Source organism: Marmota monax, unplaced genomic scaffold (genome assembly GCF_021218885.2).
Source record: "Marmota monax isolate L192 unplaced genomic scaffold, Marmota_monax_Labrador192_F-V1.1 WCK01_AAM20220418_F8-fsc00110, whole genome shotgun sequence".
Lineage (NCBI taxonomy): Eukaryota > Metazoa > Chordata > Mammalia > Rodentia > Sciuridae > Marmota > Marmota monax.
In genome coordinates this window covers 5,377,983-5,404,068 of record NW_026694633.1, presented here as the reverse complement: position 1 = coordinate 5,404,068, position 26,086 = coordinate 5,377,983, and the positions used below count along the sequence as shown (strand labels likewise).

General features: G+C 38.1%; 1 protein-coding gene across 3 annotated transcripts in view; it reads right to left on the bottom strand.

The window, feature by feature from the left end:
* The window catches only part of Fndc3b (fibronectin type III domain containing 3B), a 334,288-nt gene that overhangs the window by 220,728 nt on the left and 87,474 nt on the right, over positions 1 to 26,086 (bottom strand). For all 3 annotated transcript variants that reach the window (XM_046422919.2, XM_046422923.2, XM_046422920.2), the window contains exon 3: positions 15,698 to 15,773. In XM_046422919.2, coding sequence (XP_046278875.1) covers positions 15,698 to 15,773 — 76 coding nt within the window. The remainder of the gene's footprint in view (positions 1 to 15,697; positions 15,774 to 26,086) is intronic.

Sequence of the window (26,086 nt, the reverse complement as noted above, 5' to 3'; positions counted from 1 at the left end):
ATTTGTTTGTGAACCCAAGACCACCTAGCTACTTGGACTTGAGACCAGTGCTGACCAGGAACAACATTCATATGCTAAACCTGAATCTGCCCCAATTTTGTTCCATAACTGAGGTAAAAAAAAAAAACCATCAAGGTTGCTACAGTAGCTAGCTGAGAGATGATGAAGGCGCAAAGGCAGGAAAATGGTGAAAGCTGTGAAACTTTAATTCTAAGGCACCTTGAAAGTTACCATGATACCTAACATCATGACTCTACCTGAAGGTACAGGTCCTCACCTAAAAAATGAGAAGAGTGAATCAGATCAGTGGTTTCTAAACGAAGTATGCTGTGATTTCAGAGTGGTCAGAGGAAAAATTTCAAGGGCCACTACCAGAAGAAAAACAAGCAGGTGAGCCCACCCCTCTACCTTCAGTCAACTCCACTTGCATCTATTTTGAATACTGGACTCCCAAGTGAAAATCACTGAAAGAAAGACTCTACAAAAACTTCCGAACAACAGAGGAAGTCACTAAGGTCTAGATCAGATAAAAATTAAATTCCCACCTCATTCTAAAAATTCCACGAAACATTTATTTTTGGAGAAGGTAACAAGAAGGTAACAGGAAGCTAGCTGCCCTTGGAGCTTTTCAAATAAGCAAATTTGAAGTATTAAAGAGTAAATGAAGCATAAACACAAAATGTGCCTGGAACAGGATGCTGACACCATAGATGGGAAAATCACGCCACAGTGATTGAGCCCTAACAATTTCTCAGAGTCTTTGCTTCAGTTCCTACTGAGCTAGAGAAAGCCGAGCTTTCTCCACGAAGACACAATACTCAGTTGTTTGGTTCAGGGGTTTTATTTTATTTAATATCTGTCTGCATGGTGTCCGCAAGATATGGCTGGGCACCCCAGACTTCCCGAACATGAATGTGGCCCGTGAAGGCTGCAGGATGCAGGCAGCTGGCCTTCTAAAAGCATCCTCTCATATGTCTGAGGCTGACTGGGTCTCACCCCAGGAGTCTACTCCTGCTGATAAGAAACCCTTCCTATGGCCAACCAAATCACTGTTTGATGCTCGTGGCATTCTTCACTATTCTCTTCCCCTTCCTCCCTTCCTATAAGAAAGATGTCTTTTAAGTATATCTACAAGGAAACCTGAACAGTTAGGCGCTTTCTCCTGTTAATTTGCTCCTTATCCTGCTGGTGATTAATGCCCTGGGCCCGCTCCTTCCTCAGCACACTGAGGCAGCTCTGTTCTGTCATTTGTGGGAGGCCACGTCAGCAGGAAGCAGCACTGGCTGCCAGGTCACAGTCAAGACTGTCTGGAGCAGGGCAGTGCAAAGCAATTCAGGACAGAGGCTGCCTCTGTGGCTTCTCCCCAGCACAGGAGCGCTCAGCCTGGAGGAAGGCTAGTCTCTCAGCACCACAGTGACAACAGTTTAGGGGAGACATGAAACACGACAGTTTAGAATTCCCCCATTTCTAAATGTTCCCCAAATAGTTCCAGTTATAGAGTTACAATTTTCCCTTCTTCTCCTTCCTTTTCTTAGAGGACTTACTGTACCGCATCCAGATTCATATTTGGAAAATGCTGCCACAAGCCAAATCAAACTTCGTCGTGGCTTTCTGGCTCCTGAGTCCAACAGAGGAAATTCTGCACACCCAACCAACCAATCCCAGCAGCGACACACAGCTATGAGTCAGGGCGGAAAACTTGACCTAAGGGGCTGACGCAGAGCAGTGGTCACTCTGGGTCTTTTCTCTTCTAAACACACACAGTAAATACAGTAAACAAAGAAGCCATGCCAGATGGCATTGCAATGCTGAACAGGATGGATTCATGACACAGGAAAGGAATCACCTTGTACAAAGAGATGGCCTGAACAAATGTCAATACTGTATTTCATGAAGCTGGCTCACTAAGTTCCAAACCAATCCCACTAATGAAAGCCAACATGATTAAGGTTAACGTGTTAAAACAGCAGCTCCTAGGCACCTGGGCTGTCTAGGAGTTTCTTAATTTGCTGCAAATTTAAACCAGGGATCCTGTGAAAAGAAGAAATGTGGTTTTTCTCCAAAATGTCTTAAGTTGAGAGTTTTCCCCTCTGCTCTCAGGGGAAGGGCTTCTTAAGGGGCAAAACTCAAAGCTTTCTCTCCCAAAATACCAGGTTTGCTAAAGTCCTTCTCATGGAGAATATGAGCAGGAGAGAAAGGAGGAGAAAGAGTAGTTCAAAACATGGAAAATGATGTGTAAATGGGAGGAAAGGCACTGGATGGAGAACAGCATGTATGGAAACAGCAAAGGAGGACACATCCCAACAGCTCTGCACGGACTGAGCCTCTCCTGAGAAGACTTAGTGCCCCATGCACACATAAACCCAAAAGCCAGAGCACAAAGCTCTAAGAAGAGTCTAGCATGAAAAGGCATCAAGAACACAACCTGAAATGGAGGGAAATAGCCAGGAGCCTCCACAAGGCCGCAGAACCAATGTTTTCTGTAATGAGAAACTACCTGTCGTCGAACCAAATCAAATGTTATAGGTAATTAGAGATTCGGGAAATAAAATTTTATATTCAACCATTTGTAAAAATAAAGAAGCCCAACTCATCTAAACTGAGTGGCCACTTCAAATCTGATCTTCAAACAGGGCCTGAGTATCCATAAGTGGGTATCTCCATTTATGGTGGAGAAGCAAACTAATATCATTCTACTGTTAATTTACTGAAAACCCAACAAGTATTTCAAGATGAATTAGCTACCAACTAATGAATTAGCTATTAGCTTTAAATAAACATACAGCATTTTCATGGAAGGAAAGTACCTTTAAAAAGTTAGAGAAATCCTTAAAGAGTTTATCAAAAATGAAACTACCAAATCTCATATAATTTTTGTACATTTGGAATAAATTTAAATTAGTTATATGAGGGAATTATTTAGAGAGAGATGGGCTAGATCCAAAGGTAATCTCTCTCCTGGTTCACATGGGAGCAGAAGGGAAGCAGAGAGGGGTGTAAGCAAGCAAAGTTAAGTATTTTCCACGTAAGTGCTAGAAGTCCATAATATAGAACTGGGTAATATGGTTTTCAACAGAATAATGCTGTAAGAGCAAACACAGATGAACAATGGAAGCACCTTAAAACATTTTAAAACCCAAAGTACAGATTTTGCCAAAAAGTTGGGTTGTGACTCAGCAATACAGCGCTCGTCTCACATGTGGGAAGCCTTGGGTTTTGATTCTCAGCACCACATATGAATGAATGAATGAATGGATGGATGAATGAATGAATAAAGGTATTGTGTTCAACTACAACTAAAAATATATATATATTTAAAAAAAATTAAATCAGTGTATTCCACTGATTCCAAGTAACCTTTTTCACATTTTAACATCACCAGAAAAAGGAATGAATCTTTCAATTTTAAATTAGTTTGATGGCCCCTTCTCTTTTGTAGAGATATGTAAAACAATAGTACATTTTAATATCAATGAGATAGTAAGATTCCATGAAATAAGCCTTAGAAATCACCTCAATGTTCTACAGATGAGAAACTAGCAGCAAGAATCTTATCAAGTGCAGTAGAGAAGAGGTCACACAGACTCATCTGAGGGAGAGCTCCTAGGCAAATAAGCCACATTTGTTTATAGGGATTTTTTCATTTGCAAATTAACTCCATACCCTAAATATCAGAAGACATTTCAAAATATCCAAAGGTTATTTTTTTAATGCAAAGTAAGCTAAATACTTATGACAAAGCTATCTTTAAAAATATATTGGATGCCAATTACCTCTAAATCTATAGAGGTAGGACCCAAGCACTGGGATTATTATAATTATTTTTTTTAATTCCAGTGATTCATACATGGCCAGAGTTAACCAGTAATATAAGCACCAAGCATACAAAAGTTACATATGTTAAAAAGATAAAGTGGAAAAAGGCAATTACTAAAACAAAAAAGTACACCAGGTACTTTCCTTTTGTTACTAGTCAAGATGATTAACATGTGCTAATAACATTTTGGAAAAATTCATGTAGTACATAAAGAGTGTCAAATGATAATTTAACAACTTTCAAACAGAAAAATCCTAGGTAATTAAGCTCTTGAAGTCTGCCCACACTTAATCTATTTAAGTAAAGCTTAATATTTTCACAAAAATTAGGGACATTTGAATGAAAAACAACTCTATAAGGAAGTTAAAGGGAGAGAAGAGAAAGAGATTGAGAGGTAGGTAGAATTTTAGAAATTATCTGGTTCCCTTATTTTAAGGTGAGGAAACTTGCGGCCCTAATGAATGGAACCAGACTGAATGGAAAGGGAAGTTAAATCTGTATCGTCTCAGAGCCAGATTTCATCAGGCTTATTCATTTAAAAGGGAAGAGAAAAAATTAAGAATATAATCAACTGATTTTTACTGTGAGTTAAAGTCCAATGACCTTTTGATGTAAACCAATTTTCTTGGAAGTTGCACAACACAGGGTCTCTGGAAGGCATACAGTTAATAAGATTTTTATCAAGGAAGGGAAATAGGCTTGAAATAAATTTTAAAGAGGCCAGATTAGAAAGGCTATTTCACCCTTCCTGTTGAGCCATTTCCTACATCTCCTAAATACATATCCAGAGTTACTCTGCAGCACTTTGGCTCAGATTTTAAAGAATCTCATTTTCTTCAACGTCTGTTCTATGGTTAACTACTTACCTTCTGACTATTCTGGGAATAGCCAAGAAACAGGTAGAATGCACCTGTTGTTCTTGAGTTACATCTGAGCTGGAGGCTGGCATTCTATTTACTTATGAAGAATGTTAATTGCTGATACCAGCATGATAGTGCAATGAAGAGCAGAAAAATGATCAATGAACTCAACTCACAGAATAACAGCAGAACTCTCCTAGAAATTATGAGAACACTCCTCAACACGGAAACCATCATTACTAATAATGGGTCTGGGAATCAACAATCTGACCTTTAAAACTGTTTTTTACAACAGGGCACAATGTCTAAATTTCTACAATTATGTCCTGTCCACATGAGAAAAGGAGAGAAAGAACATGTGTGACCCTGTTTCCCACGTTTCTATGGAGCCATTCCCTAACCGCCACCATCCCTCATGGCTGGTCTCTCTCTGGAGCCAGCGTTTCTCAGTTCCAGAGCATTACTGGGGGTGAGTCCTATCTATTTTGAATTCTGAGTCACATCCTTTCTCCCCAGTTTTAAATTTTAAAACTTTCCCATTTCTTTACAATACTTTACAAAGCAAAGCCAGCTTCCATATCAGTCCAGCTACTTTTTAATTCTTCTTCCCTTTGGCTTGTTTTTTAACTAAGGCCAGCAGACCAGGGAGATATATTATCTTATACAGTAATATGTGCTATCATTTCATCTCTTCAGAATATTTTTTATACTTGTACAGGTTTCCTAACTCATTGATGTTTTTTTTTTTTTTTTTTTTTGGTGGGGGGGTTGATACCAGGGATTGAACTCAGGGGCATTTGACCACTGAGCCACATCCCAGCCCAATTTGTATTTTATTTGAAGACAGGGTCTCACTGAGTCGCTTAGCATCTCACTTTTGCTGAGGCTGGATTTGAACTCGCCATCGTCCTGCCTCAGTCTCCTGAGCTGCTGGGCTTGCAAGTGTGTGCCATTACTCCTGGCTCATTGATCTTTAAATATTATATAAATACTAGTCATTAAACTTTTATATCACTAGAAGGACTGGGGATATAGGTCAATGTAGCACTTGCCCAGAATGGCCCAAGACATTAGGTTTGATCCCCAAAATCATGACAAATAAAAAATATCACTAGGATATATTTAGCAATCCTATTTATTCTCCTTATGTGGGAATTAAAGCATAGAGGAGGAAAATTAATTCCTAATAAAATGGCAACTGAATTTGGAGATGTAAACTGAAAGCCTATAAAAACAAATTCTTTGAAACTAAGGTTCGAACCTCAGTTCACTGGAAATTTTTCAGACACAAAGAGGAAGAAGAAAAAAATTCTGTGAGCTTATGAATAAAAAAAATATTAAGCCAATTTGTCTTTTTTATTCTTCTGCATTTTCTTGTCCATTCTATGACTAAACTTAATCCTAAGAGTCTTGTTTTTCATTTTCATTTATGGGCATGACTTCTATAAATCTCCCTTTCTTACAAGTATCCCCCACCATAACCATCTCCTACCTCAGCTATGCTCAGAAGTCCTGATGATCAAGAACATCAGTATCTCCTGGGAACTTCTCAGAAATATAAATTCCAGGCCCCCATCTACTACACACCTGAATCAGAGATACTGGGGGCAGAAGCAGCTACTGTTTGATTCTGATCCAGGCTCAAATCTAAGAACCAAGGTACTACCTACTGGAAATCATCAAGGGCATTGTCATACTTGGGATCCATTTATTTGGGGGACCACCCCAATCAAGCATCAAAGTTTTTCGTGGGTATTCACACCATTCAAGGTCCTCAGCTTGATCTAGATAAAGGGAACCAACAGGAAAGCAAGAGTCCCAGCTCAACTCTTTAATAAAAGCAAATGGAAACCATGCTCAAAGAAGCATCTGAAACCAAAGTTGTAAGATGATTATTTTCTCTCTTTTTTTAATATGTTTTAGTTGTAGTTGGACACAATACCTGTATTTTATTTATTTATTTATTTATTTTTATGTGGTGCTTCGGATCACTCAGTGCCTCATACATGCAAGGCGAGCGCTCTACCCCTGAGCCACGCCCCAGCCCCAATTTTTCAATTCTATCCACACTTTATATATACCTTATCTATTTCACTCAACTTTGAATTAGTTAAAATAAACGTGCTATTATGTTTACATCTAAAGGTAAAATAAATCTACTCTGCTGAAAGCTTAAACTCCAACTCAAGCTGAAACCTTTATTTATTATTTACATCAGTTTACAACAAAAGATAAAGAGCAGTTTTAAAAGGTTCAGTACAGTCACCATAGAGATTTTATTTAATAAGTATATGAATAAGAGAGTAAAGATCTTTAGGCTCTTCAAAACACTACCAAACTTCCTAAAGAAGGCTAACCTGGATGAAGAGCCACAGGTACATGGCAATGTGATACACATGGTGAAAGTACATCTAGCCTGAGTTGCAGAATAGAATGACCAACTCTGTTGCAGAAGGTAGAGCCCTCTCGAATGGAATTAGTACCCTTTAAGAGGCCCAAGAAAAATCTCTAGCCCTTCCAACCAGGTGAGGATACAGCAAGAAAGCATCATCTATGAACCAGAAGGGTCACCTGCATCAGACACCAGATATGCCAGAATTCCCAGGCTCTGAAACCAAGAAATATATATATTTTTTAATAAGCCACCCCAGTCTGGTATTTTCATTATGGTAGCCCTAACAAACTAAGACAAGTACATTAAGAAATGACTTTCCTTGGGCTGGGGTTCTGGCTCATTTATAGAGTGCTTGCCTAGCATGTGTGAGGCACTGGGTTCAATTCTCAGCACCACATATAAATAAATAAAGTCCATCAAAAAAAATTTTATATATATATATAAATGACCTCCCTTTACTCTGGATACCTAGGATGTGACAGAGATAACTAAGTTACAAAGATAACTGAGTTACAAAGATAACTAAGATTTGACCCTTACCCTAGAAGAACTCAATCCAGTCTTCCTTAAAGGCACTTCTAACACAAACTTTTCTATTTCAAGTTAAAAGTGTAAGAACAAGAATAAAAAGAACAGAAAGAAGAAAGCAAAAAGTAAAAGACTACAAGCTGTGAAATAAAATGTGGCAGACAATTAAAGTGATGTGACACTGTTTGCTTTTCTGAATTACCTGACATGCAAAGATCTGTGACATTTAAGAACTCCGAACAGTGGTACCTTCAGAGATGACATTATAATCATTGATTAATAAGCCCAAAAGGCAAAAAAGAAAAAAAAAGTCCAGAAGCTATACTCCCATTGCATAATTTTAAAATGTATTATTTGAAGTTTTAGAGCTGAAATATGAGGATATCTAAAAATTTCTAATAACCCGAGTTCACATGGGCTTTCTGAAATGTTTCTAAGGTTATGAGTAACAAAAATGAAAGGAGGCTCAATATCTATCTATAAGGAAGACCTGGAATTTATAATAATGGTTCTTATTTATGGATCCTTACTATGACTCAGAAATATTCTTAGTCCTTTACGTACAGTTTCTCATTTAGTCCTCATGGCAATCCTTGAAGATAGATATTACTCTGGAGTGTGCAGAAGAAGTAATTTTACAATATTAAAATATTTGTGCTAACATGCAGGAATTTTGAAGCCAGGCAATCTCACCCCAAAACCTATAATGATCTCAGCAATATGCCTCACTGTCCCTTAGCATGGTCTAAGAGTAGGGGGTACTAAATACAGATTAGAAGAAGTATGGAATTTAATGGAAATGTAAAAGGCAAGGCTTATAGAAGGGGAAGCATACTCAGAGGAGCTGCTTTCTTGGGTACAACAGAACGTTCTAAGGGCTTATGTGAATGTGGCTGCTCAGGCATGGTGTGAGAGTTAATAGCTATTATCTAAAGAAAAGCAACAACTGAAGCTTCAACTACAACAAGACTTGTTTGAAATGCATGGAACAGTGGGGTCATTGTTTTAGCTACAATCCTATATCTGAACAGTATACACATTCCCATAAACCTTCATCTGAAATGTTTGAACTGGTGCCATCATTAGCAATCCCATGAAAGCCTATTATAAATAAGGAATGAAACAGTAGCTGGAACTTCAACTGATTTCCACAAGCAGGACAATAAGTCACTGCCCACAATTAATCGTGCAGTCTCTTCAGGAAAAAAAAATAATTAGCAAAGCTGTATACATGACTAGATGATGAGGAAGATAACAGCACTTACAGTGGATTATCTCACAACCCTATCAGATGGGTATGAACACTACTCCCATTTTAAAAGAGGAAAGTAAGGCTCAAAGGGCAAGCACTAGCTAGCAAAGGACCAGGGATTCGCACTAGAGAGCATTTACTCTGAAAACTTAATACCAATTAAATCTTTAACAAATCACTAAAATTCTACGTAGAGAAAATCTGATGATATAACACTGGGTGAAGTTTTGTTTAAAATTCCATAATTATACAAGTATAAAAATAGATAGCAACAGGGCTGGGGTTGCAGCTCAGTGGTAGAGCACTTGCCTGGCCCATGTGAGGCACTGGGCTCAATTCTCAGCACCAAATATAAATAAATATAATAAAGGTTCATCAATAACTAAAAAGAAATAAAATAAAATAAAAAATAGCAACAATCAAGGTAACTGGGAAGGGTAGAAGGAGAAAGATGGCAGCAGAAACACCAGATACCTTCCTTAAAAAAGACTCAACGTCTCCTGGGCAAGCAACATGGTTTGGCATTAATGAACCGAGCCTTGACAATACTCAATCCCTGAAGACAGTGGTAAGTACCATCAGAGCTTTTCCTCTCACCCCTTCCATAAACTGGACTCTCTGCTGTGGGTCCATCAGTACTTACCAGCCTGAGAACAACTGCTGATAAACGTCAAGTTACTCAGCAGCAAGCTGTTGTCTGGTCAGCATATGGAATGCCTATTTGCAACAAGTAGGCATGAATCCATCCTTGTTCAGGAGAAAAGCTAAATCATATGCAAAATAAAGCCCCCAAACATTTCAGAGATCAGGCATGCTCAAAAGCTAAAAGTCGCTTTCTCCAATATTTCATGGGAAAATGTGTAATTCTAAGCATGGAAAAACGGAAAAAAATTCTAATAAAGCAAATACACACAGACACAGGTAAAGGACTGATTTGCCTTGAAGCTAATATTTAAGAGTTATAAGATGGACTGGAAAATTGGTGACATAATTTAAATTTTCCTAAATACACACTCTCTTGGCTTGGAGCCTCCCTGCAAGACTGTGAATTAACACCTACCAAATACAGCTGCTTTGGGTCAATCACAAAGTTTGGCATAACACTGAAGCTAGCCTGGGTGAAAGACTGCTATTTTCAATTCTAAAAGATTTTCAAGTGAAGCCTAAGTGTTCACAAAAACATTTCAATGTCTTGAAAAACACCCAAATGCAAGTCAATGTGTTTTCCAAGGGGTTTCTTGTGTAGCAAATCTAGCTCCCCAAATCCTAATCTTATAATAGGAAGATATAATTTCTAATACAGGCATTCTACAATTAAATACAATCAAGTCACTATAATTTCTGCATCCAATGCACTAAAATATACAGAACTATTCCATGTATTCACACTATAAGCTCATGTTCAAACTGCCTAAATATTTTTAATCAAAAATTGGTTGTGTTTAAGCCAAGGCAAGGGTTCAAACTCTAAAACCAGAGTTCATTACAACAGGTCTTCTTTCCTGTGTTTTAAACTAGTAAAACAGGAATTTCTCATTCATATGCAGAGCTTGCATTAAAGAAGTAGACCATTTAGAAGCCTTGCTTTTGAAATTATATACCTACCTGAGCTTGTAAACCCAAGCTATGACACTATTCATGACATTTCACAATAAACAGAGCAAGAGACAACCTGAGTTCCCTAAGACCTGTCATAAAATTCTTAGAAAGAATGACAGGTCAGTGTTTTAAAATATCAAACAAGCCTAACTAACAGGTGCAAAGAAAGTGCCAAAATTTAAAAAAAAATAAAATAAAAAAGAACGTAGCATTAACATCCCTGTAACATTCTGGATGCTGAATCACACATGGGGGGATGGGGAGGGAGGGAGGAGACAAATGAGGAAATTCAGAAACATGGAACAGCTCTCAATGGTGTCATTCACAGAGCCACTGAGCAGAGCGTGGTGTTCATCAATGATACAGTTCCCACACTTGCTGGAGCTGAGGCAGAATTAGACACAGAGCTGAAGACGGCTTAAGCAAAATAAGAGAAGAAAAAAGTTGCACATTCTAACAGCTTCAAAGCTAAGACTAACTCATAGTGAGGCTCTCTTGAGTCTCCCTCCTACACATAGACTCTGCTGTCATTTGTCATTCTGAGGTTTCAACTCACTGAACACAAGTTAGCAGGGTAAATCATTGTTGTAAAAGATCTAAAGTTTTGGACTAAAACCACTGGCAATTAAATATTTTTAAAAGTTATAAATTTATTCAAGTAATGGTGCTTTCTAAACATTTTAATCTGTTTTGATTTTTGGTACTGGGGATTGAACCCAGGGGGACTTTATCACTAAGCTACCTCCCCAGCCCTTTGTATCTTTTCAGACAGGGTCTCACAAAGTTGCTGAGTCTGGCCTGGAACCTGCACTCCTCCTGCCTCAGCCAGGATTACAGGCAGATTACATTCAGTTGTTTTTCCTTCTATCACCATGACGTTCACTCATTTTCTTCACACTCACAATTAGTATGCATTAGCCTTAAAACAAAATTTTAAAGCTGCAGTAATAATAATAGATCATTATGGAAATGTTTTAAAATTTAAATGTTTCTCTTAAGCAAACAATTAGCTTCAGTTCTCAATGTGATTTGAAATTTGGAAGTTCTATAGAGGCTTTAGAGACCAGTAAAAGCATGTAACGAAACATCTCTCAACTCACAGTAATCTTTAAAAGAAAAGCCATCACACCTGACATCCTACCAGAGTCAGAGTGCCATCAGTGATGTTTTCACCAGGCTGCATGGCTGGGGTGAAGGATATACTGTCCCTGTCACAACTGAGTTCAGAATCAGTAGTGCTACTTCTCCCTGCTCCTCCCAAACTTCGACAAAGGTTGGACTACAGAGGTCCAGGAGGGCTCTCGGGAGAGACAGGCCTAGAGCCTTCCAGGAAGTAGGTATTTGTGTTGGCTAGAGGACTTTACAGGGAGCAAAGAAATGATGGCATATGTGGACAGGAAGGAAGGCGGCACTGCCAGCACCTCAGCCCAGACAAGGACATGAAAAGAACGAGATCCGCAGCTGCCCTCTATTAAATCCTGACTCTAAGCAAAGTCGAGGATTCATATTGATTGCTAAGACTTTTTCCCCCCTAACAATTAGCTCTTTATACAATTTCATCTGGCCAAGAAACGAAAAATCTTTTGTCTAGGATGCCATAGGTATAGTGCAGTCTCCAAGTGAAAATGAACCATGCCCTTGTATGGCCCCTTCAAGACCTATGATTCATGTTTCATGGAAAATATTGAGAAATATTCCATTAGAAATGAATCTGCTTTCACAGCGTATTGTATGTTTCCTGTGTTTTTCTTCCTTCATTATCACCAAGGACATTCCCATGAGAACAAAATCTTGTTTTCTCCCAGAGTAACTATATTCTCCAATATTCATCTCCTTCCTACTTCTAAGCTGCCTTTTAATGACATCACAATGAGTTTCTGGGGTGATCTCACAATGTCTTACAGAGAAAATTATTAAGTAACAAATTAAACTACAAACAAAGGGGGCTGACCTCAGATGGTATGATTTCAAAGGTTCCAGGAAGGGCCAGCAACTAACTCTACTTTCTACCACTAGTTTCCCCAAAGCAATCCCTAACCTACTGACTAGTGCTGAAACAGCCAGCTACTAGGCAGACAGTTTCAACCATGGCATAAGCAATGGGTATGACTTCAAAAATTTCCAGAAATATCCTTCTACCACTACTGACCCCCCTCATCCCAATTTAAAAGAGAGACCAAAAAAAAAAAGAAAAAAAACTTATCTACTAAGACGTAAATGCTTCTTTCAGAAGGTTCCACTACAGTATGACTCAGTTTCTAATTCTTTCCCAGTAAGTTTTCAAAAAGAAAACAGGAAAAGACTGTCTCCTATTCTACCAGTCCTCCCCACTCCCAGCAATAGGAGCTGGACACCCTACTTAGAAGCTCAGTCCACCCAAATCTGAGCCCAATCCTGGGTGGAAATAATGTAAGGAGTTCTAAACCAGTACACCCTACATCACACATCTGCTAGGCACCCCTAAACTACTAAGTACATCTTAGTTCTGTCACCAACTACCTATCTTATTCTCAAGACCCAGACACCATCATCCCATTCACTTTGTTGTATAAACCATCTCTGTCTCATCCCCTGGCACCACGCCCAGAAATCCTGTTATTTCTGGAAGAGAAACCCACCTTGCTTTTGTCACATGCCTGAGGAGGAAAATGGAGTCCTCCCTGAAGGAGCAAGGCAATGAAGAACTCAGGCTCTGGAGTGAGCTAGCTGGGGACGAAAGCGCGATTCTGCCCTTTTTATAGCTGTGTGATTTTGAAGTGTGAATCAATATCTATGAGCCTCAGAGTCTTCAAGTGTACCTACTATACTCTAAATGAGAGAATGCACAGGATAGCAACAGCAGAGATGAAACCACAGTGAGAGTTAAGGATGGCATAACACGCACTGGAATTTACAAACACATCACCTGTTTCCACATCCTACACTGCTCTGCTTTACCCATGTGGAGTGAAGCATCACTAACTCATGCTGGAACTCCAATAAAGGCTTTTGAATTTTGTGCCTGGGTGACTGCCTGTTACACATTGGTGGCAGTCAATGGGTCAAGACTTGGGGTTCAGCCTATCAGGCAATTTTCCTTCCGGTTTCTGAAGTTTACCCTATTGTCACAGTGCTTCCCAATCCCAGCACAGTACTTGGTTCCTGGCCCTGGTCCTTTCCATTCTGTCCTGGGCCATTTCAATTAACTGGGCCAGATATCTCCATGACCCAAATGAAGATAATGGAAGTATCTGGGTCTTCAGAAGAAAACGAAGACAAGGAAGGCCATGGGAGCCAAAAATAAATGGGCTTCACAATTCTTCTTTAATCAAAGACATTTTTTAAATCACTGCAAGAGTGTCAGTGTCACTTATCTCCAAGTATTATCATAAATGATTACAAAGCTCCCATTGTGAACAGAGCGATATATTGCAGCATTTCCTGTGGCATATACTAGTTACTGATTTAGATTTAAAAAAAAAAAAAAAAAGCCAGGGAAAAGCTAACTATGAGAATATACACACGTGCGCACACTCCTTAGAAGTAAACTACAAGTTTTCCAAAAAGTGAACTCAGGTGTCATTAAAGACTAGATTTTATATATACATTGCTCTATGCAACAATTTGCCTCCATAGATTCTATTATAAACAGTTGGTTCTACAGGGACAGGGTCTGTCATAGGATGCCAATGTTACCATGACCAGAGACTCAACTATTTTCTTACTAAACTGAACACCTCAATTTTATACTATATAGGGAATTTTTCATCTAGCTTTTCTAGTGTGATTTTATCTAATACAAAATAGGTTGAGGTTTTCAAAGACGACAATATCCACTTACTAGAGAGAAATTCAGCCAGTAAAAATCATTGATAAAAATCATTTCAGATTAACTCTAATTAATACTTATGGGGCTTGAATTCTTTAAAAATGTACTCATTAATTAAAAAAGAATGTTGTATATTTTTGTTTTTAAAGATACAAAAGAAGTAATGGAACTACAAAGCACCATGCTGTTTCATTAAGGAATGTAATGGAAAAACCAACTGTTTCTATGCAGCTCATTATAGGAAACTAAACTGATGTGCATTTCCTCTCATTTGTTTATGTATTGCAAACAAGTCCTCTGATGAGTTTACAGTCCAATCAAATAACCTAATACTGATCTAAGTTACATGTCAATTTACTATTTGCCATAATCCCAATAGCTGCCAGAAGAAGTTACCACAAACCATGCCTTCTGCAGGAGTAAACAAAACTAGGTGCCTAGAAGGCTTGATGTTTTCAAAGGTGAACTAAGAAAGACCCCCCAAGAATGTGCTGGGAGTGGAGGGCGGGAGGATGGAAACTGACCATATTTCCAATCTTTAGATGGGGGTCAAAGTAAAAGGACTGTGGTTGTGAAGTTAAGTCATATACTCATAAAACATCTGAAGAACTCTATCTATACAGTGGGAGATATTCTGCCTAGTCTTCCCCTTGCTTATAGGTGATATACAGCCCTCCATTGTATCCCAGGCCTAATATACTATATCAAGGAGCCTCACACAAGCAGCTTCTTCAGATGACAAGGTTCAAGACTCAGCTGATGCTAAAAAGAGTAATATTCCTGGAGATCTTGGGAGAGGGCATTTTGCACGTGGAAAGGACACTGGATGCCAACAGGTAAAGCTGTGGTGGGCAGCTTTCTAACCATGGCCTCCAATGACTGCCTCCTGGTATTAACACCCTTATTTAATTCTCTTTCCTGACTGTGAGCTGGCCCTACTGACTCCCTCTTGCCTTCTAGTTAAATGCTCTGATGAAGCCAACTGCCAGAACATAAGTCCCATCCCCACAGAGAGACCCATTTAACAAGGAACTGAGTGAAACTTTCTAATGGCCTCCAAAAAACTAAATGCTGCCAACAACCAAAGTGAGGCTAGAATATCCATGTACAGACTTGTCTTAAGACAACTGAGCCCTGTCCCACACTTTGACCTTAGCTTTCTGAGAGATCCTGAGCCCTAGGATCCATAGAAATGAAGATTGTTGCTGTTTAAAGTCATTAATTTTGGAGTGACCATTTAATCAGTGATAACTAGATATCCAATACATACTTTACTACTAAATGCATCATCTGCATAGCATCACAATTTGAGACAATTTTTCAGGGAAAAGATACATTTTTACCTCTAGAAAATCATGCACACATGTAAGAAAAACCTCCTTCTTTAAAATAAGGGGGAAAAATCCTTTGATTTGAATGTTTACCAAAACTTCCTTACCCTGGATGCACTGAAGTGTTCCATCCTCCGCTCTTATTGTAAAAGTCTCACCTGGATTAACTTGAACGAGAATAACCTGCCAAAATAACACACAAATTTCAATTTAATACTAGTAAACCTGAAATTTTCTTCAAGTTTTATTATCTAAATTTAAGCAGTATGCAGGAAGTACATCACACAGATACCTTGTATAAATGCAAAACTTAGGGTATAAATCTTAAACCTGGTTCAAACTTTGAGAGATAAAAGGATATGTGCATTTAAAGTTAGTCAAATGATTCCTACTACATTACTTACATAACTTTTTAAAAAATCAACTTTAAGATGCCTTTTGTTTGGAAAGCACAACTTCTTTTTCTCTTTCATAAATTAAAACACAACACTTGGGCTGGGGATGTGGCTCAAGCGGTAAGGCGCTCGCCTGGCATGCGCCGGGCGCTGGGTTCGATCTTCAGCACCACATAAAATAAAATAAAGATGTTGTGTCTGCCGAAAACTGAAAAATAAATATTAAAAAAATTCTCTCTCTCTCTCTCTAAAACAAAAAACAGCAACACTTTATTTATAAATGAAAACTGCACTTAGAAATGAAGTTATGACCTGACATTGTTGTATTCTGCTCCCAAGTATCTATTACTAATATGAGTTATAAGATTCTTCTACATAACAATACAAAGCAATTCATAAAAATTAAAAGTGGCAAAAAAGAAGTATCTGGGTATAAGATCCTGAAGAAATGATGACCTGTATAAGTTAGTAATATTATAAATAAGCCCCACCAAATACTCAGCTGTTTTGTTTTGTGTTTTTGTGGTGCTAAGGATTGAATCCAGGGCCTTGCTTATGCTGCAAACATTGTAACTCTAAGTCACATCCCCAGACTTTTCTGTTTCAATTGCCTAGGGCTAGCCTCAAACTTGAAATCCTCCTGCCTCAGCCTCCTGAATAGCTGTGATTACAGATGTGCACCAAGACAACCAGCTTCACATGTTTAAGTTTATTACCTAGAGGTAGTGTTTCAGTTATCTAAACATTTGATATAAGTAGATTACTTCCAAAAGACTAGCCTATGAGTGACAATGGCAAAATATGTTCTTTCAATAGCCTCACAATTTAGCTCTAATTAAAGGATAATAAAGGGGAAAATCACTAATTTACATCTAATATAAATTAAAGGTCATAATCCAAACTTAAAAACTATAGTTAAAAATTATCAGGTGCAAGACTAGCACTACTAAAATATATACTTTTAGAAACTGATAGGTATCAGTGTTCATGCCTTCTTGGCTTGAAACTACCAAGTACATTGTTGTCTCCTTGCTCATCTCTGCCCACCACACACATTATTCCTTCCCTGATCAGCTAATGTCTACTCATTCCCCTGAGCTTAAGACATAGCCTCTGACTCTCAGAGCAAGCCTGGGCCCCAATAGATGTTCTTTAAAAAAAAAAAAAAAACACTCTTAGTTCTTCCTAGAACTTATCATTGCAATTAATTAGCTAAGCAATGATTTCGCTGTCTTTCCTTCATTAATCAAGGTGCTTTACGGATAAGATCTGACTGTCTAGCTGTGTGCCTGGCATAGAATAAATGCTCAATAACTATTTTTACTGAAAGAATGGAAGTCATAAATCATAAGAAAAACTGCACAGAATTATTTTAACTTTTGAAAATAAGCTTTCATAAGATGCAATTGCAGTCAACTTTATTTACTATATGTACCATAATATATGTAAAACTCATTTCACCTTTAAAAACTAAACTTTTAATATCCATGTCTTTTGCTTCTTATAGTAATTCACCATAGAAGACATGGCTTAGGTTATTAAAATTTTTTTAATTAGAAAGTACATGAACTGGGTGGGGAGGTCATTCAGGAGGAAGCAGTCTAAGCTTCATTCCTTGTGCTTCTCATTATTATAAATGATAAACTACCTCAAGGCAATTTGTTTTTCCTGTACAATAACCATGCAAATAATCCTCGAGTCTTCAGTGTACAAGTTCTCACCAATGTAAACACACTGTGCCATTTTAAAGACTCAAAAGGAAATCCCTTCAGATCTCTAGAATGATTAAAAAAATTTCGATTGCTTTTTTGAAACTGAGCTTTTAAAGTCATTTAACATGAAAATCATCTGAGTTAACTCTGTTTCTACATAAATACAGGCCATATCTCTACTCCAATGATATAAAGTATCACTCCGATAAAGAAAATTATACTTGTCTTTTTAGAAGTCCGTGTACAAATTCTAGCATCACTGTAACAGAGCAGAAACCATCTGCTTTGTGTTTAAAGCTCTAGGAATAAGCATGTAATATATGCCTATGGGATTAATTGGGGGGGGGGAGTTAATGGGCACCAAGACTCTGTGTCCCATATTCTTTGACAACTCCAAATTGATATATTCTCTTCTACTACACTTATAATTGTCAGGCAATGTATCCTTGACTGTTGGTTCTGAAAATACAATTCACCAGTATTATGGAAACTCCCAGGCAAGAAAAAGGATTTCCGAAGTGGAGTACGCTCCAGATTGTCACATTATCTGCCTTGTATATTGCACAAAAAGTGTAACCCTTCCTTAGTGGTTGCTGACACTACAGGCCACATGCAAATGTGGCCTGGAGGCATCCAAATCCACTGGTGCCTTCCCGGCTCAGCTTATTGAGCTCAACTTCTGATTCCTATCCTACTTCTTCAAGGAGAAAGACAGTAAGTAAAGGGCTTTTAAGCATTCTAACAAAATACCTCTCTTCAAATGTTTAGTTTCTGTAATTTTCACTGCTGCTGAGCTGCTATGGCAACCAGATTATAATCTACCAAGTTACCTCAGAAACCAGGCAAATCTCCTGTGTCCCAATACCAATGTTTCTTAGTAAAAGCAAAAGCCACTATTTGAACAAACTATATTCATATTTGCAAAGATAGTTTAAAGGAAAGTGTTATGTTCTACTGAGGGAGGCTGACCACCTTGCTGCTTTCACTGTCAATAAGCAGAGATAAAAATAACGTTTTGACGCACCAGCTCCAGTGACCTGCCTGCCAACAGACATGAATGAGTTCCCGCAACGGGCCTTGCATCACGCAGCCCTGAGGAGCATGAGTCACACCTTGGCAGGCTAGGGCATCTGATCTTTTGTATTGTATCATACCAGTGTCTCTCTGTCTCTGCCCCGCCCCCCAGCACACACACACACACACACACACAAAAGCAGACCTAACTGCTGCAAGTTCTCTTAAATACAAAACATAAAACACAACATAGCTGTCCAAATCTCATTTTTTGGCCACTTACTGACCATTTCCTACTTTTCCAAAGACAACTTTAAACCAATTCATGCTATATTCTGTGTCTTGTCAGAGAAGAAGAAAAAGGCAAAGATTTTAATCACTGATAGATTTTCTTCCCCAGAGATGTTAAAAAAGAACCACACTGATCAAAGCATAGAAGCATACCTCAGGGTACTATTGCTTCATCGGATCTGTTTCAAATCCATTAATGCTACCTGAACCAAGAAGCCCAAAATAAACACAAGGCAGTTTATCAAGGCTTAATGAAAAATAAGGGACCACTCTTCCAAAGTCTAACAAAACAATAAAACAAGATTTAGAATTAATATAATTGAGCAAATGGCTGAATACAGCATCCTGGGAATGCTTTACCCAAGAAGCAGACTGAAAGAAGATGTAGCAAATCTTTCCTCACAGATATAAATCTAAATTCAACTGTTTTTCACTCATCAGAAGGAAGAAGAAAAAAAAAAGCTACTTTTGCAATTTACATTTTGCTTGGCTGATTAACCAGAAAAGCAATAACATCTAAGACTACTCCTGGAGGCAAATTTCTGATTTATGCCTCAAATAAAAAAAAAAAATCACAGACACCTAAGCAATCATTGTAGTGTGTATCAGTCCATCAAAAACGTTCTACTATCTGGGCACAGTGGTGCATGCCTGTAATCTCAGCAGCTTAGAAGGCTGAGGCAAGAGGATGGCAAGTTCAAAGCCAGCCTCAGCAAAAGTGAGGCGCTAAGCAACACAGTCCCTAAATAAAACACAAATTAAGGCTAGGGATGTGACTCAGTGGTTGAAGGCCCCTCAGTTCAGTCCCTGACACCTCCCCCCTCCCCCCTCAAGAAAAGAAAAAAAAAAAAACTTCTGCTGGAAGAGTAGTACTCACTAACCCACAGCAAAAATATTGTATTTGCAGTACTCTTAAAGGTTCATCCAGGGCTGGGGATGTGACTCAAGCAGTAGCGCGCTTGCCTGGCATGCGCAGGGCGCTGGGTTCGATCCTCAACACCACATAAAAATAAAAAAAAATAAAGATGTTGTGTCCACCGAAAACTAAAAATAAATATTAAAAAACTCTCTCTCTCTCTCTCTCTCTCTCTCTTTCTCTCAAAAAAAAAAAAAAAAAAAAAGGTTCAGTTCAGTACCTGGACCATTCCACAAAGAGACCTCATTTTGCTTCCAGAACTTTCTTTCCACTGACCACTCTTATACTTACTTAGGTGTTTCATGTATAAATGAACTCTTCCTTTGGAGCCAACATTTAGGATAAGGGAGGAAACGTGATACAACCTAAAAGCTGCCAGAGTCCCATGTAAGTCAAGGCTCCATTCAGGAATATCTGACAGGTTTGATTTTATTTGATTGTGGGGTAGGGGAAGGGATTTGCTGGGAATTAAACCACGCACTCATACATGCTAGGCAAGTGTTCTACCACTGAGCCATAGCCCATGATAGCTTTTAAAAATTGACCTTTGCCTGCGTGAAAGGAGCAGTAGCACCTAAGCCTGGTGCTACTATTTTCTGGTCTCTTTCTTCCCCACCCTCTCCCTTATATGCTCTCATCCTAGATTACCAAACTTACTATCCATCCATACACACCTTTGAGATTCTTGTCTCCAGGTCCCAGACCACAGCTGGCCTCAGGCAAAACTGAAATGCATACATTATTTGTTCTCTTAGATCCCTCTCTTTTCTCCCAATTAGGAAAAGGGAAATGATGTGTTACAAATGACTAAAAATTTTCTTTGGGCTAATAATACACATGAAGAAAACTACCCAGGATTAAAAATGTGAGCAGGCAGACGAAAAAGGCACTGGACAGTAATGGGAAAAGTATTGATCAGCTCACCCTGCTCTCCCATCTCCCCCTGAGGCCTGAATCCAAAATGGCAGGAAATGAGTAAACAAGAAGAAGCCTCCAAGAGGATTTAAACAAACACCAGGTCAAGGTACAAGGACACACTCACAGGTGAAGTACCTCAGGGGTCAGCATAACACGTATGGTAAATGATCTTCCTTTGATTCTTTCTGGGCTTCTTTGAGATTATTTCTAGAGACCCCAAATTTTAATATTCCGATTTCCTCAAAGGACATAAGGTTAAAATGTTGTCTCCTTCCTCAGACTTTTCACATTTATAAAATTGATTGAGCATGATGCAATCTACTTTATCAAGTTCTTTTTCTAGATTTTTTTTCTACAATGTCTACAAAAATAGTTATATGGTCAGCCAGATATGCTGATTTTTATGCTGATTATTAACCAGATTTACAGATGGGAAAACTGAGATTAAAAGAACACAAGAAATTTGTTCAAAGCCATTAAACTACAAAGTATCTGAGCCAGCACTGGAATCCAATCTTGCCTGACCAAAATGTATGCTCTCCTCTTCCATAACACCACTCCCCCTCTAATAGGCATGAGTTTCACAAGGTCACGTCTCTATGGTGATGCTTCAAAAAAACTTCTCTAATAAAAGAATATCACTAACTGATCAAAGGCACATCCCTTAAAGATGTAGGACAAGTTTTCTTCCAGGAAATCTGTACTCACTCCCAGAAGCAGAACCCCCTACCCTACAATTAGGATAGGGCCATTGGGTTGTGAGGGATCCTAACTTTTACATTGGACAGGACAGACCAATGAGCTAATACTATAATAACCCAATGGCTAGATGCCACTTCTCATGGCCCAACATTATGCATGAGAAAAATAAAAGATGATTTCTGGGAAGACTGCATTACAAGCCCTCATGCTTCCCAAAGTCACATGTCATTAACAAAAATAGACTGGGATAGCTAATACCAAAAGAGAAAATAGATGAATCAAGTGGGATGTTTTTATGCACTGAAATCACACAATTTTATGCCTGCAGAGAATATATTCACATGGAATATATTCACATGGAAGAGTTCAATGATAAATGCTCTCAGAGCACTGTCTCTGACTTCATTCAGCAAATACTGGTGAGTGCCAGGATGACTCAGGTATTCCTCTAGGCACTGGAGACAGAGCCCTAGACAATACAAAGTGCTGCCCTTTGGGGGCTGATGAAAGGGAATTACATGGGATAAGGAGTTGGAGGTCCTAAAAAGAGGTCATTTAAATAAAAATAAACCATTTAAAGACAGTGGTAAAGAAAATACAATGGTAATTTACAAAAATCTGTACATTTTTACTACCCCTAATTGCACACTGACTTGAATAAAGGGATTCTATTACAAAAAGAGCTGCTGAGTGTTAAGAATATAAATATAGCATGAACCTAAATGGACAAAAAATGTAATATAGAGGGCCCAAATTAAGTTAAAAGCCTCTTTTAAGACAGCCATCAACACCTGAATTTGAATTCCAATTATAGGACTTTCAAAACAAAGACCAAGAACATAAAAAGCCAAAATTCCAAGTAAGCTTTATGGTAGTACCTTGCCCAAGAGTAATAATTGCCAGGATTGGAGCACCACCATGACTATTTAAATAGTTTTTCTTTTGTTTTATTAAATACATTTTTCTAAGAGCAGTTGAAAGCCAAAAATATAACTTGTCTTCCCTACACCTGAATTCCCAAGCTGGGTTTTGGCCACAATAATGGGAATCAGCAGCTAAGGCCACTTCCTACCTACCAGCTCAACTCAACAGTTAATATGCTCTGCACACTGAATCTAGCACATCTCACTCCATTTAGATCCAGCTACCTCATGTCTGGTTTTGATCAGCTGAGGCTGAGCAACATGATCCCCCACTGATGTGCTAATTAATGTGACACAGCTCTACAATGAAACTTCATTGAACCTAAACAAGCAACTCTTAATTTTGGAATCACTGGACTAGTGAGGAAAGTTATTTAACTGCCTACATTCCAATAGTCTTTTTAAACCCATTTTAGTGTTGGTTATGTATGCAGATAACACTGTTCTTCTCCTTAAGATTTAAGAAAAGAATATGCTCATAAACAATGTTCCTATCCTTCTGACAGAATATTATTTTCCCATATTTTATCATTAGAATTATTTTATAATCCACTTCTCCATATTTCTAAAATTTCTTAATTGCTTGAAATTAAAACTATTGTTACCTTATTTTTGTGTTCATTAACATAGTTCTAGAATTTGGGAAGGGTTTGAGGGAAGAGAAAGAAAGATCCCTCCCCACCCCAATGTATAGAATATATCACCTATTCAGACTTTGACTTTGCATAGATTATATTACCCTTTATTAAATCAAAACATAATGCAATTACCAAAATCTTGGTCATTCCATTCAACTTTACAAATATTTACTGAGTTAACACCTACTGCCAGGCACTTTATTAAGCACTGATGATTCTGTATGGGAATGATGAAATCCTACCCATCTTGTGTGTTGGTGCTATAGTACAGAAATATGCTTACCTGTAACAAAATATGATTATATGCTGGTAAGTGCTATGGAAACTGATGAAACCATCTAGAAATCAGGAGAAGTTGTAGTTGGGAGTGACATTTAAAGGAAGAATAGTCACGGCACACCTGTAATCCCAGCTGAGGCAGGAGGATCACCAAGTTTGAGGCCAGTCTCACTATTTAGGGAGATCCTATCTCAAAATAAAAAATAAAGAGGATGTACCTTAGTGGTAGAGCATCCCTGGGTTCTCTCCCCCATGCTACAAAAAAGGGGGTGGGGCATATACGAGACTGCAAATAGATAAGAAAAAGAACAATCGTACAAGTAAACACAGAGGCCTGAATAGTGTGATGTGTTTAACAAACGATAGAATTCTGACATGGCTGTCAGGATACGTGAACAGGACAGAGGGACAAAGATAAAAACTGCAGGGGCAGACAGGGCTTTCTCAAAACAGGCTTGTTGGATCTACTTAAAATTCTGGACTTTATCCTGTGAACAGCAATACAGCTGCATTAGTAGACAACTCACAACAGTGAGAACTCAAACTTAGAGGCCAACACTAGACCTGTGGAGCCCAGCAAAAAGATGTTGGTGAAACATCCATCTGCAATGTAATTCAGGAATTCCACTGTTCTAAGTAAGAGTTTGTAAAAATAACTAATAGATCAAATGCTATGGCTATCCAGATCTCAGGACATGCCGCAGTACAGTTCAGCTCAAGCTCTCTACCAACATTGGGGTTTCTAAAATTGTGGAGGTAATGTGTATGGCTCTCCAAGCCACAGCTACCTCATATCACTATAATCCTGTTATCTTCTGCCATTCTCATTTCCATCAGTGCTGCCAACTGCATGTCTCTCTCATGCCTCTTCCTTCTAGGCTTTTTCTGTTCCTTGGTATTTGTTTCTCTTTGGTTTCTTGGGTTTTGCTCTAAAAAACTAATTTCCAAAAGCATTCAACAGCCAGCCTAGTACTCCTTCCCTTTACGTCTTGCAACTTCCCAAGTAGTCGAGTCACAGTGGACTATTCTTGCCCACCTACCATGTTTTCCATTGCTTTGCTGACCAAACAGAAAGGAGTATGAGGGGAAATACTGGAAAACAAAATTCTGAGTCTCGGGAGAATCAGTACACTATTTTCTTTCAAAAGTCCAACATTAATCATATCCCGAAATATCTTTGATTTCTAAGTAATTCTATTTTAAACCAGTTAGTTGAGTTTCTTATTTCTTGACATTATAATTTTACCTTTATCATATTTTATATATATATATATATATATATATATATATATATATGTATATGTATAAGAAACAAGGACTCCAAATTTAAGACTTAAAAAAAAAAAAACAACTCCATCTTTTTTAATTGAAAAAACTGAATCCTAAAGACATTCAACATTTCAAAATATAAGTACATGCTATTACATGTTTAAGTTTCTTTTTTCTGCCATACTAAATGTTAAACTAAAATTAGAAAGGGTTCAGGTCAGAGCTGTCTTCTGAGTAACATAACAAGTATATAAAAACTGAATAGTTAAGTCACTCTCTGCTAGCCTCCTTTTAGTTTCAACTCATCTTTGAGCTGTTTAAATATCAACTAGGAGACAACTAGGGATGTATTCACAAGATTCATAGTGAGAAGAGCAAGTGAGACAGATGAAGTTGTGTCCCAGCTCTGTCAGGCAGGCCACATAGCCTGTCCATCCCTCATTTCCTCATCTGTAAAAATGAATACCTACCTCACAGTCTAGTCTGCTCCACAGAACAGAGCAGCCTAGGGCAGGCCGTTAACCATAATATAAGCTCTATACAAAACTGTTATTAATACTTTCTTCAAAACCCTAACAGTGATAAGGTCTTAGTTAATAAAAATGAGACACCACCAAAAAAGTTTTTATCAAATCTGCTGTTTCATGTTCTCAATAAAAACCAAAAACAGCCAATTCCCACCTCTGTCCAGAGCTTCTGTTGGAGAAACATTCTGGCTCTCCTTGGAAAGATTCACCTCCTAGCTCATCACACACCAGTATCTATCTGTTCAGCTTCCTTAGATCCCAGCAACAGAGTAACTTCGGAATCCATTCACGGAAGTTCTGAAATCTAAGCCCATTACAACTATAAAATGGTTTGGATTACTTGGAAATGCTTCTGATTCAGATTATCATAAAGCAAATCATCAAGAGAAAGTAATACAGTAACACCACAGAATGTGACAATTTTCTAAAGTTCAGGAGAAGACACTCCCTCTCTGGTTATTTTCTGACCCAAAGGCTGCTCTGTCAAAGCACATGGAAGAATTAAACTCTTCTTTAACATCTCCAAGAAACATCAGGTATTTGTCTTTTTAGACCTTTAAGAAATTAGTTTGAGATATTATCTAGCACAAAATCCAGGAAAACAAAATGAAACAGTTGGATACTTAAAACTAATAAAAAGTTTAAAGAAACTATCCAGATTTAAGATTTCAATGCAAACAGAATGAAAGTGCTTTTCAAAAAGTAATGCTTCAGAGCTGGAGACATAGTTCAGTAGTTAGAGTACTAGCCTAGTGTGTGCAAGGCCCACAAAAAAAAAAAAAAGAAAGAAAGAAAGAAAAGAAAAAAAAATGCTTTCAGATGTTTCTTTCTAATATAAAGCTAGATCTAGTACTAAAGCTCTGTTAAGCAAATGTTGGAAAGTCACACACACTTATATTCTCAATCTTGGAA